General features: G+C 35.9%; 1 protein-coding gene across 1 annotated transcript in view; it reads left to right on the top strand.

The window, feature by feature from the left end:
• The window catches only part of LOC135227050 (cell adhesion molecule Dscam1-like), a 343,394-nt gene that overhangs the window by 194,838 nt on the left and 129,546 nt on the right, over positions 1 to 19,010 (top strand). The window contains 1 exon segment of the mRNA XM_064266856.1: positions 16,754 to 16,871. Within this exon segment, the coding sequence (XP_064122926.1) occupies positions 16,754 to 16,871 (118 nt within the window).

Raw genomic sequence — 19,010 nt, 5'->3', positions numbered from 1 at the left:
AGGAATTTACGATTCATAACACCCGCTGTTGATTCCATGTTGTATAACGTTGTAAATCCCAGGTTAATGGTACAATATTTTTTTGCTATTCCCACATCAGTTTTGAAATCATGCGAGAGATATATTTTTTTAATTTTTTGTTTGTTGGTTTGCGAGCAGAAACATTCAAATATTTATTCGCGAAGAAACTGTGTATTGCTTTTTTTATTTATTTTATTTTCATAATTTATTTCGTTCAGAGGAAATACTTTCCAAACCTATTTATCTTACCTTTCCGTATACCGTGTCGGAAGATCATGTTTTATTCATTTATATATATATATATATATATATATATATATATATATATATATATATATATATATATATATATATATATTCCAAGGAACCCAAATGTTTGCATTTCCTGAGGAACGAAAGGCAAGAAACCTTTTACGTTTATTTATGAATACTTTTTAACAGAACGCTATAAAGTATATGCACCCAAGCACCTATTTTTGAAGAAAAAAAAATTTCCTTTTAAATAACTTTTCTTGATACTACCACTACTACTACTACTACTCTACTACTACTACTTCTACTACTATTACGGCTCCATCAAGCATTCATTCACGTGCTGTGCACGAAGCTTAAACCAGCTAATAGCCATTCGCGAACGGAATTAAAAAAAAAAAAAAAAAAAAAAAAAAGTATTTGTTCATAAGGGAAAATAATGTATATTGTTTTTTCGTCTCTGTCGTTGTCCTCCAATATGCCTCTTTATTATTTATGTATCCAAATCGTGCAGGTAAACATTTGAATAATAGAGATGTTATTTCCTCGTAAATGTTTCCATTCCTTGTTTTTTGTGGGAAACACCTGATGCCCGAAGGTTTATTTATGTGGCCCATATGGTTCATACTCGTTGACTTGAATGCCATATAGAAGTGTTATATGAATAGGGGTGGGTGGGTGGGGGCCACTTCAGATATACTTGTATATATGTATATATGATACCTTCTAGAGTTATTCCTTAAATAAGATGCAAAGAGACTCTCTCTCTCTCTCTCTCTCTCTCTCTCTCTCTCTCTCTCTCTCTCTCTCTCTCTAAGAATTAAGAGCGCGTTGCGACCCTGACCTGGCATCCTCTGGGGGACCCACCGATGATCGGGTACCAGCGTCAAACATGAATCAATAAAAGGTTATGAAGCTATCAGGCAACCTTATCTGTAGAGAGATGCTGAACTGACTGGTTCCTGCCTTCTTATGCCACCCAATATGGAAAAGGATGAAAAGGAATTTTGTGGACACATACTTATATATATACATACATACATATAAACGTACACACGACAGATATATATATATATATATATATATATATATATATATATATAAATCTCTGTTGGCCGATTCGGCAACGTCACTGTCCGTCCTGATTTCGTTCTCGTCCACTGGACAGTGGTTCGATCCCATGAGGGGACGAAATTATTATCAACTATCCTTATCCTTACTCGAAACATAACACTCTGACCTTCTTCGTTTGTCTATATTATTTCATATTGCATTCCCTTATTCATAATCGAACGGACACATACACACAAATATTGAGTATACGACCACAGTAAACAGTGTGGTGTCAATTTCCTAGTGGCCAAACACTGTTTATATTTTATACCACATGGTTATTCCCTTGATAGAAGTGTGTATGTGTGGACACGTGTGCATGTGCCCCTTTGAATATTTATAGTGAATGAATATTTATAAAGAATAACGGTATCTTGACATTTCCTTCAATTTAAAAATAAGGTGAAACTTTTTGCACGTGAGAACGCTCGGAGGCATTATTAAAGGCGCTCTATTCCAGAGTGCGAAAGAGTGCAAAGTGTCCCAAGATGGGACCATTTCCTTGTCTGTCTCCAGTGAATTGTCAGCAAGTGCTCTCTTTTAATTACAAACATTGTCCAGAGTGCTGTCTCTCCTTCTCGCTTTCTTCAGAGAAGAAGTCGATTGTCTCCCAGACGGCGATAGATCACTTCCGGGTTGAAGAGTAATTTAAAAAAAAAAAAAATAGAATTGAATTTGGCAGAGGAAGTAACGTTGAAGGTTCCTGTGCGAATCTGGTGGCGTGATATTAATCGGTACAACAGTGCTTATTTGCCAGCAGTTTGTGTACACAGATATGTCTGTTGATATATTATATATATATATTATATATATATATATGTGTGTGTGTGTGTGTGTGTGTGTGTCTGTGTCTGTGTATGTGTATGTGTATAAACATTCCTTCAGATGGGTAGCGAAAAGGTGTTGGTCTTTGGTTCTCACCAGTCCTTTTGTTCTCGGAATGAGGTTGCTTGCATGCCCCATGCCCATTTTTGGCAATTAGCTGATGCTGGAACCATTGACAGTCGAGTCGAATTCCGAGGCCAGGCTGGGATCAAACCATAGCCCTTGCGAATGTGAGCCCAGCGCTCCATCATGGAGACCATTGATTTATACTCAGTTTGGAAATTACTTTATTTATTGCCATACGTTTTTTGGGGGTAAGTGAAAGGTGCTGTCATTTTTTGTTTATTTCCCTGTGCGCTTCCATTTTATCCCTATCTCTCTCTGTTCGTTCCTGTCTATTTATAGAACGTCTTCGAAGATAGCAATCGGCCGCTGTTGTGTTTGCTAGTCAGGGTCTGCTATCGGCAAGCTTTTTCCCGCCCTTTCACAAAATAAAGAAAAAAATGGCGGGGGGAAAAAAGTGCGTCAGCTGTTGGTAAATGTTGAGGTTTTTGGCGCGAAAAGTGGAAAGAGCGGGAAATGTCTGGGTAAATAAGTAAAAGTGCGTCTGGCTGTTGACAGACTCTCTCTCTCTCTCTCTCTCTCTCTCTCTCTCTCTCTCTCTCTCTCTCTCTCTCTCTCTCTCTCAGTGGAAGATGTGTAAGAAGGTTTCTCTTTTTCCGCCTCTTACATGGGGTGTGGACTTATATAAAGATTTTTCTCAAGAGACCCCCTCGGTCAACATTTGCCTTTCGTCATTAATTATTACTTTGTAGTCAATATATTTCCTGATTTTTTCTTGCTTCCTTTTTTTGTCAACACTTTCCTTCACATTCGCTTCCTTCACTAACTGTTTCTTCTTGAATTTATTTTTTCATCCATGTTTTCTTTGAAGTAAGCAGCCTACGAACAGTTTCTCTCTCTCTCTCTCTCTCTCTCTCTCTCTCTCTCTCTCCTCTCTCTATCTCTCCTCTCTCTCTCTCATTTTTCTCTCTTCTTTTTCAAATTTTTGTTTTTGTTTTCGAACACTTGAGGTGAATACTGTTTATGTGATATCCAAATTTCAACCCAGTTGATTTCAGCGATTTAGCTCCGTATATTTCTTTTTTCATAGGTTATTCTTACTACTAATATTCAGTTTTATCTAAGTATTCGCATTTAGTTAAAATACCTTTTTATAATACCCCGTATTTAAATGAAAGTTCGTTATATTAAATTTTTTTTGTCGTCAGCATAGATATTGTTTCTGGCAGTGTATTATTATTATTATTGTTGTTGCCGTTGTGTGTATGGATATGGTGTTTCGGGAAGCAATACTTACACATGTTATCCTTTTCTTGATGGTTTTACCCTCAACGTTTATAAATGTGTTGGATGCATTTCCATCTATTCTAAAATGATTGCAAAGGCTTTTCGTAACAAAAATTAAGCAGGGATGTTAAAGTCGTAAATGAGAACATTTGTTCGGGAACTAGTCGCTTAGAAGTAGTATTTTGTGTTGTTAGTTGTTAGTTGTAGCGTCTAAATGATCACAGAAAATTTGAGTTTGAGTGGCGTCAGCCTCTTGAAATGAATAATCGGGAGCATTAGAAGGGTATAATTGCTAAATCGCACTTTTCGTGAGGTTTCAACGCATTTGTTCCCCTGTTGATTTTGACGAGTACCTCATAAAGAAACAATATGTATTATTATATCCACTGTTTTTGTATGTATTAGCAGTACACTACGGGCGTCGTGTATATTTATGATCTTTAAATACATCTGCCGAATGTAGCTAAATCGGTCAGATTCGGCACGGTACTTAACGTCCTCGAGGTTTGAACCTGCCTCTCCAACTGTGCTTATATAACGTCGTTGTACAGAATTTTAGATTTTTGTGAATGGCGTTTGTTCTGATTTTACTTACGCCTTTTTAACTGCATAGTTTAATGAAGGTTTCCAACAATGCGAAGAGCAATTGCCAATTTCTCATCAGTGAAATAACATGAAATAAATTACAAGTAGATGATTCTAATGCGTAGTGGGATTTAAAAGTTATCCAGTAAAACAAGATGGGATGCCCCTCTCCGCAGCGCAGTCTTACCCCGTTTGCGAATACAACAAGGCGTGATCCGACCTCCATCTTACTCGAGGCACGTGCTAAAATCTAGTCAGCTATAGCTTTGTTTCACCAACGAAAATTAAAATAAATACCCTACATTTTATTAGAAATAATTGTTCTGTACTGTTCAACATGTACATTATTTATTCTTAAAATTTCCATTCTGATAAATAAATAAATAGGATTTTCCATAGAGCTTTCCTACCCCACAACAAACAACATAGTAGTTTGTAGGCTTACTCCCCGAGTAAGCGAAAATGTTACCGTGAACTCTCTTTGAATGACTGAAAACGCGTTAGTAAAAAAAAAGTCTTTCGGACCAGCTGTCAGCTCGGTAGTCTGGTAAATCTATTTTAATACCAATGATAAGAAGCAACATTCTTTAATTGTTTTAGCATAAGCTGTAGGCGAAATAATAATTTATTTGACTAAATTGTACTTTATCGTTCTGCATCCCACTTCCTTTTTCCTTCGATATACCCTTTGGCCCACTTTTCTGCATCCTCCATTCACCCACTTTTTTTTCTTTTTCTTTTTTATTCCCAGCACTTTTTATTTTACTTATTCCTTTTGGAAACCGCTGAGGGGAAGTTATTGAGGAGAAAGAAGGAGATGGAGAGAGAGATATATAGATAAGTCTGTGAATCTCATTAAAAATCCGACTTCTCTCCGGCATACTATCTGGTATTTGAAATCGATAATTCTTATACACAGCTCTAGCGGAGTGGGGTAGAAATTGTTGCGCCTCTCTCTCTCTCTCTCTCTCTCTCTCTCATGTCTTGCTTATTACTCCCCCTCCCCATTTCACTTTAAGATGGTGGTTTAGCGGGTAGGACTGACAGGGGGGAGGAAAGGAGGTATTTCTGATTTTATTCTTACAGTCACATTGTTTGTGTTCTTGTTCCTTTTTACAGGGCGTGTTGATTGTAGTGAAATGTAATTTGGCTCATTTAATATTTAGATAGGTATTGTTAAATTGGCTAAATTTTTTTCACTTGGGAACCGGATTCTCGGACGTTTTTAGCCGTTAAAACCGCCCTATTCTAAGGTCATTTTAGTCATTTCTTTGCTTTAAGAATCACTTCAAATGTTTTTGTAAATCAGCAGTGGTGCCCCATTCCTTTGTATTGCCTTATTGCCTTCTTTTGATACTGTGATCGAGGTGTTTTTGCTAAAGGTATTTGAACTTCTCTTTGTTACTTGATTTTTTGAGCGTTTAGCTTAACTTTTTTTTTATCCTATTTAAGAGTAGCAAGTCTCTTACCCAATGCGTTTTCCTGTGTTATCAATGTATGATTATAACTTTCTATTTCAGCTTTCATTTAACTCTTCGTGATAATCACTGTTTCGTCGCAGCCTCTTCAGCTCTCCCGTCGTTAATTCTGATGAATCCGTTTTCATGGAGCCTAATATTCCTCGACTTTTCATCTTCATTCTTGTTATACACTCCTGGCGGGAACCTGATTGCAGTTACTCATTCGCATTTCACAAGAGATGATCTCTCTCTCTCTCTCTCTCTCTCTCTCTCTCTCTCTCTCTCTCTCTCTCTCTCTCTCTCTCTCTGTTTTAATCTCTTGAATGTATTGCAGCAACCTTTAGCATCTTTAGTTGTGTTGAAGTCAGATATTAGTCTCGACTTAGGATCCCACTTCTTGGGTGCATGCAATATTTCTGCTTTGATATGATTCTCTGGATGTATGAAGAATTTATCAGCTCTTTTCGAGATGTAGTTTGTCGGATAAAAGGGTTTTTCTTTTGTATTTTTATTCTAATGGAATCAGTTTACTTAAAAATGTGACTAGTAGACTTTTCTTCTCATTTACCTTAGGTGGATGGTTAGCAGAGAAAGCGTGGACAGGTTTTGCTATTATTTATCTTCCGTTCAACATTAAGAATATTGGATGTTTTTATTTCATCATGCTCGTAGTCTCACTTACACCCCTTTGAATAACATTATTTCTTTACTCTCTAATATTGTAAGAGTTTCCTTCCTTGCAGACTATTATAGGTCACTTTGCCGTTGTCTAGCCTTTCCCTAAGTGTGGTAAGATGTTGAAAGCGATAGAGGCCTGTTGTGGATCTCATGACTCTTATCACCAACATCAAAATCTCACTAGCTTATAAATATACTTATAATACAATTCATGCATTCGTCATGTCACATGCCTACCAACGTATGAGTGTGTTTGTATTTGCATGTGTGTGTTGGGAGGTGTAGCGGTTGAGATGCTCCCCTCACCAGCGAGTGGGACAAGGCTCGACTCTCAGGCTAGTCTTACGCAATTTCTGTTAGGGAAAATGTGTCTCTCGATGAATAATGCATTAAGCACTGAACCTGGCAGTTAGTCGACATAAGTGGGTGGCAACCATCTGAAATGGGAAAAATTTGAATGGTGAATTATGATAATAATGTTAATAATCTGTCTGAGTCGCCTTCACCGCCTTATGACACAAAGTACCTTTTGAAATTCTGCCTCTCGTGTTTTTCCCGTGATTTGTGTTGCACACTTCTCACACTTATCCCAAGGCCCTTTCCCATAGTTCTTATCCAACAAGTCTTGGGTTTAATATAATATATATATATATATATATATATATCTTAATAATATATATATATATATATCTATATATATAATAATTACAGTTGTAAAAGTCATCATAATCCTCACTATCTTTCTAATAATCATATTAACAGGTATCATCATTCATGTCAATTACCGTAAACGCAACGTTGATAGCATTATTATCATTATTAGGCGAAAGCACGGGGTCATGTTAAATGAGTTCATGCAAACATTTGTGCCATACAATTCAAATCCTTTTATTAAACTATTCTCTCTCTCTACGCTGCTGTGTTTGTGGATTGTTAATATCTATATATATATATATAATATATATAATATATATATATATATATATAATATAAAAGGTCCCTCTGTGCTTTTGCCTTGTCATTAATAATAATAATGCTGTCATTATTGCTGCTATCAACGTGACGTTTACGGTAATTGACAATGAATGATGACACCTGTTAATGTGATAATTAGAAAGATAGTGAGGATTATGGTGACTTCTACAACTGTATTTTTAAAGGTAACAACACCTACAAAATTATTAGAGTGAACAAATCGGTCATATTTCCAGCGCAGACGGTAATGATAATAATAATTAGAGCGGAATCTCCTCTGAATCTCTAAATCCAAAATCAATTTCCAGTTTGGAATCCGCTTCAAAAGTAAATCCTCCGTGTAAAGCAGCACTTTAAAACGCACAATAGTCAATTTATTCATAAAGGATTAAAAACTCTCTCCCTGCCCAGCCACCCCTGCACCGAACCCCCTCCCCCTCCTGCAGTGGTTTTCTCTCTCTCTCTCTCTCTCTCTCTCTCTCTCTCTCTCTACAAAATTAGTTATTTACGTTCATTGCTCTCTCTCTCTCTCTCTCTCTCTCTCTCTCTCTCGTCTATACATACTGAAAATAAAAAAAATAAAAAAAAGGTTTTCTGCAGTGCACTTCTCTCTCTCTCTCTCTCTCTCTCTCACACACACACACACACACACACACACACACACACACACACACACACACAGACGCAGCTTTTAAATCTCTCTCTCTCTCTCTCTCTCTCTCTCTGAATAAATTAGTGCTCTTCTGCGGCCGGGTTTTTTTTTTTTTTCTCCAAGCTCCGTATCAAGCGATCCGTCTTTGATCTCTGGTTGAATCGCCCATTCTAATTTTTCGGAAATATTTTTAATCTTTTATTCGAATGATTACTTTCCGTAATTTTGCCGACGGAGAGCAAAATCTGGGAATCTCGGTTGGAAACAATATAATTGAAAGCCGTGGCTAAGCAATGATCAGAAGGAGCGGAAGTACGACACAGTGAACAAGGATGAGAGGAGGAATGCAAGAGGGATGAAAAGAAGTGGAATGAAGAGAAAGAATTAGGAGGAACGACAGTGAAAGTACAAGAAGGATGAACGGAAGTGGAATGAAGAGAAAGTATTGGGAGGAATGACAGTGGAAGTGCAAGAGGGATGGAAGGAAGTGGAATGAAGAGAAAGAATTAGGAGGAATGACAGTGAAAGTACAAGAAGGATGAACGGAAGTGGAATGAAGAGAAAGTATTGGGAGGAATGACAATGAAAGCGACATTGGTGGGAAGTGGAGTGAAGACTGAAAGCATAACTGGAAGAAGTGAAAGTAAGAGTGAAAGTGACATTGCAAGGTGGTTGAAATAGAATGAAAAAGGTCATGAACAGCAAACATGAAAAGAAATACAGAATGGGAAGAATGAATTTAAAGGGAAAATGAAGTAAGAATAGAAAGGAAGCGTGGAGAATAATAAAAGTGAAAAAGAAAGGAAGTGAAAAGGAGAATGAACGTGGAATATAGTTAGAATAAAAGTAGAATAGAAGAATTATGAAGAAATCGGTAATATATGCCAGTGTGAATAAAGATAAGGCAAGGGAGAGCAAAAATAGTAGCAGGAATAATGATGGAGACAGTAAGGCAAAGAAAGTGTACAGGTAACAACATTAGTGACAGTTACAATGAAAATGAATGCAAGAATGAAAATACAGAACATTCGAGAAAGTGGTTACGTTTCCAAGAATGAAAGTGAAATAAAATGGGATTGCATAGTAGTGAAAATAGTAGGCGAGTGAAAATGTAATGGATAAAGCAAATGATGGTAGAAGCAATGAGGAAAGTCCTTTTTTATATATTCTCGTGAAGATAACTTACAGTACATAACTATTGCCAAAGGCGACTTATCTAGAAAATGAACTGAATTGTGTGTGAAAAACTTAGTTTTTAGCTAATATTTCCAGGTGTCAAGATTATTATGAAAAATTAAGTACGGCTCTTGCAGTACGAAATAAGGAAATGTGAATTTGTGCTCATTTCTATTTAGGATTAGAGTGACTTTACTCATTGGAAGGTGAGTGAATAGGAAAGTAGAAATCCTGAATGAGGTTTGGTGAAAGCGAATTTAAAAGAGCATAATGGAGAATACCGAAATAGGTCGGCAGCCTGCCTGGGACGCTGAATATGAGACAGCCAAAAAAAGTAATTGTTGAATACTCGAAGAATTAGAAAATAATGCATGGCCGGAATTGAAAAAGGCTGGCGATCGGATCGTGTAACACACGAATGAATCACTGCACGTGATTTACTCTCAGTAAACATCAATTACCGCAATGACAGTGATGGGAAATGTAGCAGAAAGCTCAAATATTATGACCGCAAAAGAGTAAAGAAATCTTTTCTGATGAGAAAGTCAGAATGAAAGGGAAAGGATATGAGTGCGAGATTCCATATATGACTGTGGGAATGATTCCTGATTGCACTGACTTGAAAGCTAATTAGTGACGAAAATTTATTGCGAAAGAAATAAATGAAAGATGTACCCTGCGTGTATAATCAAGGTTACTATAGAAATATTATGACAAAATGCAGGTAAATGTCCAGTGAAGTTGAACCAAAAATGGCCTGCTTTGTAAGCCACCTAAATTATGTATTTTTATTTTTTTTTATTACCAGACTGAGGACAGGCAGGACGCCATTATCCTCGGTTTCGATTTATACGAGAAACACGGGCGAAAGAAGTGGATAGTGGTTAAGATGTGGAGATGGAGGAAGGATCTGGAATGGGAGAGGGAGAACGACCAATACGATAAAGAAAGGAAGTCATTTGTGAAATATAGGGATGGAAGAAAAAAAAGGGAGATGAGAGCCTTTACAGGATGGAATCATTATTTTCGTGTCTTTGATGGCTTTGGAGACGCCATTGAACGCATCGAACACACACAAGAAGAAGAAACCGTCTTTCGGGGATTATAAATAAACGGATGGGACGCTGATGCCAATTTTGGTTGTTCGTCTTCTGTGGCGTTGCTGTTGGATCTCTTTGAAATGGTTCTGGAAATTCCAGAGATTAGAATCCGAGTGGAATTTACTCTTTATTGCTATGCCTTTTTTCTTTGTCATTTGTTATTCTTTACTGTCTCTATATTTCTCTATATTCAGAATCAGATACTAATTCGCACATAGACATTCCAACCAAATCTTGATTGATTAAAGATGACAGAAGTCCAGCAAATTTTTGAGTGCCGTTTCATTTTGCATTCGAGAGACAGTGTTATAGTTTCACGACGGATATAGTGGTTATTTTCACTTTTGTTTGTGGAAAATTTATTTGATAACAAAATATTTATAGTTCATGATAGTGCGCTTGCTAATCCAAAACATACAAAGTCAGGCAGTTGAAGAGGTGACCACTAGTGAATGTCAGGTAGCCAGCTCCCTGGGGAGAATGTTGCAATCAGACATAAAGCTGGTCATCATCCCAAAATAAATGATGAGCTGAGTACGGGTGACACTTTCTTCAGCCACCTCTAAGAAAGAAGGTGACGTGGTTGGTTAATGGTAACCTTACTTTGTATACCATACATGGGTTCGAATCCCACCAAGGAAGGGAGAGTTCTATTTTTTCACCCCCGGATTGAAATATTATCCAAGAAGTAGTATATCATTAGATTCTATATATACTATATGCGTGTTTATAGTGTAACGTAGTAGGAGCTCTGTTTATTTCCTCTTCAGATTAAAATGTTTTCAGTGGGAAGCTTTTCCAAGAAGTAAAGTATGACCATTAGATTCTAAGTACATATGCATGCGCCTCAGTGGCGTGGTTGACTTGGTGTTTGCTTCTCACCTCGGTGGTCTCTGGTTCGATTCTTGGCCATTCCATTGAGGAGTGAGAGATGTGTATTTCTGGTGATAGAAGTTCACTCTTGACGTGGTTCGGAAGTCACGTAAAGCCGTCGGTCCCGTTGCTGAATAACCACTGGTTCCATGCAACGTAAAAACACCATACAAACAAAACATATGCATGTGTGTGCTCGCATGCGTAACATAGTTTAACCATGTATAATTGTAATGTCTGGGAAAATGTACATTTACATGAGTATACATAATTTCAATTGCATACATGTTTGTATGTATGCATATCCGTGTATTCATACCAGGACTCAGTATATATGCATATCCATTTATTCATACCAGAACTCATACATTCTGAGATACGCATCGTTTCCGAGAAAGAGGAGAAAGTGTGAAAGTCAGATCTTAACTGACAAAAAATAAGCAAAAAGGACCTCGCAAATGAAGAGAGAGAGAGAGAGAGAGAGAGAGAGAGAGAATATATTCCTACTTGGAATCCCCTAAATGGAACAATAGCTGAATAGGAATTAGGGTCGGGAACAAAATTAAATGGATCAGAGCGAACGAGAGAGAGCGAAAGCATGAAAAGGGGAAAGTGAAGAATGTAACGCGAAATAAGAACTGGCGGAGATGATGTGGGGAGAGAGAGAGAGAGAGAGAGAGAGAGAGAGAGAGAGAGAGAGAGAGAGTCAGACGTAAGACTGTGAGAGTGAAATGTATACGTGTATTTATATATATATATATATATATATATATATATATATATATATATATAGAGAGAGAGAGAGAGAGAGAGAGAGAGAGAGAGAGAGAGAGAGAAGATCGATTTGATTAATGAAACGAACGCGGAGATAAGAATGATGAATGGAATGATTAAAAAAAAAACGACGGCAAGATAAAGGAGAAACAGAGAGGAGAAAAAGAAGAGAAGGATGTCTACAGGATGTGGAGGAAGGGGAAAAAGGGGAAATGGCAGGTGGAAGGGGCAACAGACGAAAATTAGAAATGAGACAATGAGGGGAAATGCGGCAAAGCGCAAGACAAGAGGAGGAAACAAGACGAAAGAGGGGAAGTAGGGAGACAGACAAAGAACTGCCTCGATAAAAGGCGCCGTCGAAGTTTCCAGGGAAATAGAGGCGAGAAATGCTTTTCCAGATAGTCGTCGGAGGAGTGTGTTCCCTCATTCATAAAGTATATCTACTCATTTAAATATTGATAATACAAAATCATAAAATCATGTATGTATATTATATAATATATATATCCATAAATATATACATATATATATCATATATATATAATAATATATATATATATATATATATATTATATGATATATATATATATATATATATATATATATATATATATATATATATATATATATATATATTTAGTTAGCTTGTAGAGGGTGACTTCGATGTCATCCTCGTCATTGCTGGTTCTTCTTCTGCTTGTTGTTGTTGTTGTTGTTGTTGTTGTTCTTCTTCTTCTTCTTCTTATTATTATTATTATTATTATTATTATTATTATTATTATTATTATTATTATTGTTAATGTGAAAAAGTATATTTGGGTAATCTAAGACTTCTAAGTACTGTAATGAAAATAACAGTTAATGAATAAATATTATAAACTGTGATTTACCAAGTCATTGAAAACGGTAACAGGAATTAGCCACAGCTATGAGGAAATGTATACGTCTTGAGTTTTGTTAGAATAAGATTAGAGGTAAAGTATGAATGCCAGAGCGTTTAATAGATAAAAACGAGGAAACATTTCTGCCTTCCTGAAGTGATGCTCCGTAAGTTCAACAGGCTGAAATTTACGGGAAAGAAAACGGAGTAGAGGGGAGCCGTGACTAACAAAGAAAGTGGGTTTTAAAGAAAATGGGAGGTATTCGAACCGGGACGTTATTGCTAACTGATACAATGCGTCAACACAAAGATATTTATCCCCCTAATATCCCGCTTGTACAGTATATACCTCAATTTAAAATTAAACGCGAGCTTATACCGATTGCTGACAATTTCCATTTTGAACTGAACTGTAGGGTTAGCAAAAACATCCAGGTTACCTTCCAGTCGTATTTACTACACTGATCACTAAAAAACATGTTTTTCCATCTATTAAGTCCCTAATGACAAATTTTAATTTCCTGTATTGCTTTAAGATATTCGCCCTAACAACTGATAGTATTCTTCCATCATTATTATTATTGTTATTAATATATGTTCTACGGGAAATGCCAAAGGGCTGTGGGCGAGATGAAAAAAAAAAAAAACAAAAAAAAAAAAACGCTCTTACTATCATCTAAATAAAAGTTTAAACAGTACATTCACCGTGTGACGGAAGTATATTGCACAGTCTGATCTGATCATTTCTGACATTTTAATTTCAAAGTGAAATATGAGGTTCAGATAGAAATATAAAGGTTTCAAATTTTACAGACAGACAGCTGACAAATTATGATTAAAGTAACGGAGCGTTTCCATTCTGTCATTTTAATATTACTAATAGTGGAGCTCAGGGTTCTATTAAAAGGCAAATAAATGTATGACGGGACGTAAGTGACGTCATAATATACCAACTACAAGAAATTTTTAGCGTCATAAGAACTAGCAACTAAGTATTTTGTATTAAAGTCGTCAAAAGACTCAGATTTTACAAAAACAATTGGCAAAGCTTCGGGGATGGAAGGAGGGTGGGAAATAGTTCAATCAATGCACCTCACGCTGTGCACTGTAGGCATTACTGAAGGTTCTTTGCAGCGTCTCTTCGGTTCCTGGCTGCAACCCCTTTCATCCCTTTTACTTTACCTCCATTCGTTTTCTATCTCTTCCTTCTAACTTTCCATCCTCTCCCAACAATTGATTCATAGTGCAACTGCGAGATTTCCCGTATGTTAAACCGCCTTTACTCTCAATTTTCCTCTCATCGCTGAATGACCTCATTAGGTCCCAGTGCTTGGCCTTTGGGCTAAATTTCGTATTCAAATTCAAACTGAATATAAAACCATGATTTAGCTGAATGTAAGGCAGTTTCTTGACTGTCAATTTAATATTGCCACCAATGACAAAATTTCAAGATGATTTACCAACTGACAGTTACCTATGTTACCATGAAGAAAGCGTCGGTCAGTGTACCAAACCGACTGTCAGAATACATGACGGAATAAAAAGAGAAATGTTCCCATAACTGGAAATCAAGCGACGAGTGCTTTCCATGGGCGAACGGACGAGCTGCCCATAAGTTCGTTACGTTACGCTGAATGTCAGATTCCGTAGTGACGAGCTGCAGCGCTGATTAGCATATACAATTACGGGCGCTGTCGTTTCAAAAGATGGTAATTGCGTACGGCTCCAATTACTTTTTGTGAATAATTAGTTTCTCGTCTGCCTGTCATTAATAAATTACATGACAGCGCCAGAGCTGTTTATAAATCCGGCGTATTGCGTTTACGTGTTGTGCGCTCTGACAGTCCAATTCATAGGCGAGAGAGAGAGAGAGAGAGAGAGAGAGAGAGAGAGCAGCGGAATGCTTTTAAAATGAATGACTTTAATTTGTTTTGTCGTCGGTCATTTTGCCTGTCTGCAAACAACTATGCCATTTTATGAACATGTTTGGCACCCGTTGATGAATTGTGCCGAAATGACGAGTAACGATGTTACGATTGGCAGGCCATGTGCATATATATATTCAAATATATACATAAAACATATATATTTCAACTACGCAGTTCTAGTTTTCTGAAGAGAAGGCTATTCAGATGGGTTTGTCTGTCCCGTCACACATGTTCTGTCCGCCCTCAGATCTTAAAAACTACTGAGGCTAGAGGGCTGCAAATTGGTTTGTTGATCATCCACCCTCCAGTCATCAAATATACAAATGTACAGCCGTCTAGGCTCAATAATTTTTATATTATTTCAGGTTAAAGTTAGCCATAATAGTGCGTCTGGCAACGATACAGGCCAGGGCACCACCTGGCCGTAGTTAACGTTTCCTACCGAGACCACCGAAAGATAGCTCTGTTTTAGATTCCCTTGAGTTTTCCTCTTGATTATTCTTGAGTGGAGTTGGCTTCCAGTGTCCGAAATCTTCTTTAGGGATGAGGGTGATAGTTTGTCTACCGTGGGTGCGACCCACTGCAGTCAGCTAACTACTTGTTACATGATTCCTTGCATAAGTAAATAGAAGCGCAGTGAAATTCTTGAGGATGATAAGAAGAGAAGGTCGTATCCACTATATAAATAGATTTAAGTGTGTATGTGTGTATACACACACACACACACACACACACACACACACACATATATATATATATATATATATATAGATATATATATATATATTATATATATATATATTAACTTGCATGTGTATATATATATATATATATATATATATATATATATATATATATACTGTGTGTGTGTGTTTGTCTGTTTGTGTATGTAGTTTGAATCTTCCTCATATTGAAATTCATGCTCTACAATTTGTTGTTTATGTTTACACAAGCAGGAGAATTCTCTGCTAAATTATTTATGTAAGGGATTCCCTTGAATATTTATTGCCCACCCGAACATTTTTTTTTTTTACTTTTTTATTGTGCAGATCGTAGGGGATTATCTAGCTATTATAAATTTATCTGGAAAAAATAAATAACTTTTTTTGTATTCTATATTCGAGTATTGCGTATTTTAGTTTGCTTTATGTAATATGTGTATACATGTTTTTATATATATATATATATATATATATATATGATATATATATATATATATTATATTATATTTATATTATTATATTATATTTTATTATATTTGAGGGACCGGGTTCAATCCCGATGTGAGTCAAAATTTATTTCTGTGAAACGCGTGCTTATATATATTCAGAGTTCCATTATGCTCACGCCGAAATGGTCATTCGAATGATGTGCTACCAATTGACTCACTAGTGGATCGGGAAGTTGGGTTAAATTCGCTGATATGTTGGGCGGTAGCCTGCCCAGGAAATATCTCAGGTACAAAAGTACTTTAGATGCAACCTCTTTCTTAACCTGTATGGATCAATTGACGCACCCTAGCCTTTCATTCGAGAGATCTGCGTTCGATACTCATGTGAATCAAGTATATATATATATCTATATATATATATATATTTATGTATATATATATCTATATATATATATAATTATATATATATATATAGATATATATATGATATATATATATATATATATATATATATATCTATATATATAGATATATAATATATATATATATAAATATATATATATATATATATAGTTATATTAACACAGTAGTCTTATATATGCATTTCCAATTAAATTGGAAATTATTTATAATTTTATGTATACATATAGAATATATTTATGTGTATATATATATATATATATATATATATATATATATATATATATATATATATATGTGTGTGTATATATGTATATATATTTTCCTAGAAATGAATATATATATATACATATATATATATATATATATATATATATATATATATATATACATATATATATACATACGCAGATGTATATATATATATATATATATAAGGTATATATACAAACTATTTTCATACTTTATCATCATATTGACTACTCATACTAACCATCATTATTTTCCCCCCTCATTGCAGAAGCCCAGGGCTCAGTTCCACCTCGCATCAACGAGCGAATTGGTCGTGTGGTCGTCCAGGCAGGCAGTAGGGTCACTCTGCCCTGCGTTGCCCAGGGTCACCCGCCACCAAGATACACGTAAGTCATTCATATGAAATTCTAATTTAACTGTTAAAGATTTTTTTTTTGCAGTCTCGGGGCTAGGTTCACATGCTCTATTCTGTAATATTAGTTGGAATTTTATTGAACAATCTTCTAAACTATTCGTTTTCAACAACTTAATCATTACATTCAGAGTTATTTTACATTTTTCCTAAGCAACTGCTAACAATTTTTTGCAGTCTTAAGGTTTGGTTCATAAGCTATTCAATAATATCACTTGTAATTTTCAGGAATACCCCTCTAATCTGGCAGCCTTCACCAACTTAATCATTACATTGAAAGTCATTTTAAGTTTTCACTTAATGTTAAAAAATTTTTGGCAGTTTCAGGAATAGGTTCTCCTAAGCTATTCAGTAATATTTTTGTAATTTTCTTGAACACTCTCCTAAAGTGTTAGCCTTTACCAACTTAATCATCACATTCAAAGTCATTTTACATTTTCACTACACAGCTGTAAACAATGCTTGGCAGTCTCAGGGGTAGGTTCACGTAAGCATTCAGTAATGTTAATTGTAATTTAACTGAACGATATTCTAAACTGTTAGTCTTCACCAAATTAATAATTATGTTGAGTTCTCGTTTATTATTATTAGTTTTTTAATAATCTGCTGACGCATTTGGCGTGTCCTATAATACTAGATTGAATTATTTCAATAAGTTATTTGTAGGTTTACTTTACCATATGTTGAATTGGTAGTCATCTCCAGTTAAGTTACATTGAAGTATTTTTAATTTTTCTCAGTACAGCCAAAAATGTAAGCCATCTCTCACCACAGTATAAGAAAAACGTAGATAACAGTATAACAAACCAGGAATTTCTTTTGAAATGGAATACCTTTTTGGCAGCGATTTGCTAAACTATAATAAACTGGTAATTTTCACATTTTCATCAGTATTTGCCGGGACTTCTCTTGTCTCTGCTCTAGCCTTTCTCTTTTACACATATGGGCTGGCTCCTCTCTCATCTATTTATCTATCTATCTATATATATATATATATATATATATATATCCTATATATAGATATATATATATAGTGTGTGTGTGCATGTGTATGTTTGTAAATATATATATATATATATATATATATATATATATATATTATATATATATATATATATATATATATATATATAGCCTCTTACTATTGATCCGTCCCTTCCATTCACCCGCTCGGAATTAAAGCTTGCCCCTGTAGTGTTTCCTCTAATCAAGTTCCATTGTTGTGCAAAGGGGACACTTTGGGGACGGTGGTGTAGGGTGGCTGGATTGTGTTGTTGAGGGGCCGGGGGGAGGGGTGGGCCTCCGTGGAAACCCATAGACTTGATGATGGGAGGAGATGGCCGCATTAAGTTGGTTTTAGGTGGTCCTCTGGACTGGGAAATGCCGACCGTAAAAAATGAGTCTAATTACGCTGACGGCTGGTCTTGAGAAGGCTCTCCGTCGACTGTTTTATTACGATAATAGTGGATTTATTACCAGTTACGGGGCACCGAGGTCGTCTGCTCGTTTTTTCCTTTTTTTTTTTCCTATGAGTTGCTTCCCTTCTTTATTCATTGGAGGCTTCTGGTGATAAAAGGGCTTTGTTCTTTTCACTGGAATCAAACTGAAATGTTGGTGTTTTGTTTGGATGTCGGATAACGGATGAACTGGGATGTTCTTTCTTTTTATCAAATCATTCAGGATCTTTACAAAAAACAAAACAAGAATTTCAAATCTTAATGCTTATGTGCATCTACTCACTATTCGTCTTGCTATGAAAAGAGTCCGTTTCTGGGTACTACAGTAATAAAGGAATTTAAACTGTGCTCCCCCTCGGCAAGAACGTCGTGGTAGGCGTGAAATGCCTCCTATAAAAGCAATGATGCTTATTCTTCATTGCTATCCCTTCGACCTCATTATTCAGTTATGTCAGCAATGAAAATACTAATCTCATTCATTATGGACATTTTGTTCGATATCTTTGCTTTATGGCCAAGAAATCAAAGCCGGCATTCTTATGCCTTATGGTTTTATTTTCGAGTGTCAGTTTTTATTTGAGAGTAAGCGTGTCGGTAGGATAAAAGACAAAGAGCGCCTCAGTGCGTGATCGGTGTGGTCTTGGACTGCCATCTCG

The sequence above is a fragment of the Macrobrachium nipponense genome, chromosome 15 (genome assembly GCF_015104395.2).
Source record: "Macrobrachium nipponense isolate FS-2020 chromosome 15, ASM1510439v2, whole genome shotgun sequence".
Classification (NCBI taxonomy): Eukaryota; Metazoa; Arthropoda; class Malacostraca; order Decapoda; family Palaemonidae; genus Macrobrachium; species Macrobrachium nipponense.
This window is presented reverse-complemented; position numbering and strand designations above follow the sequence as displayed.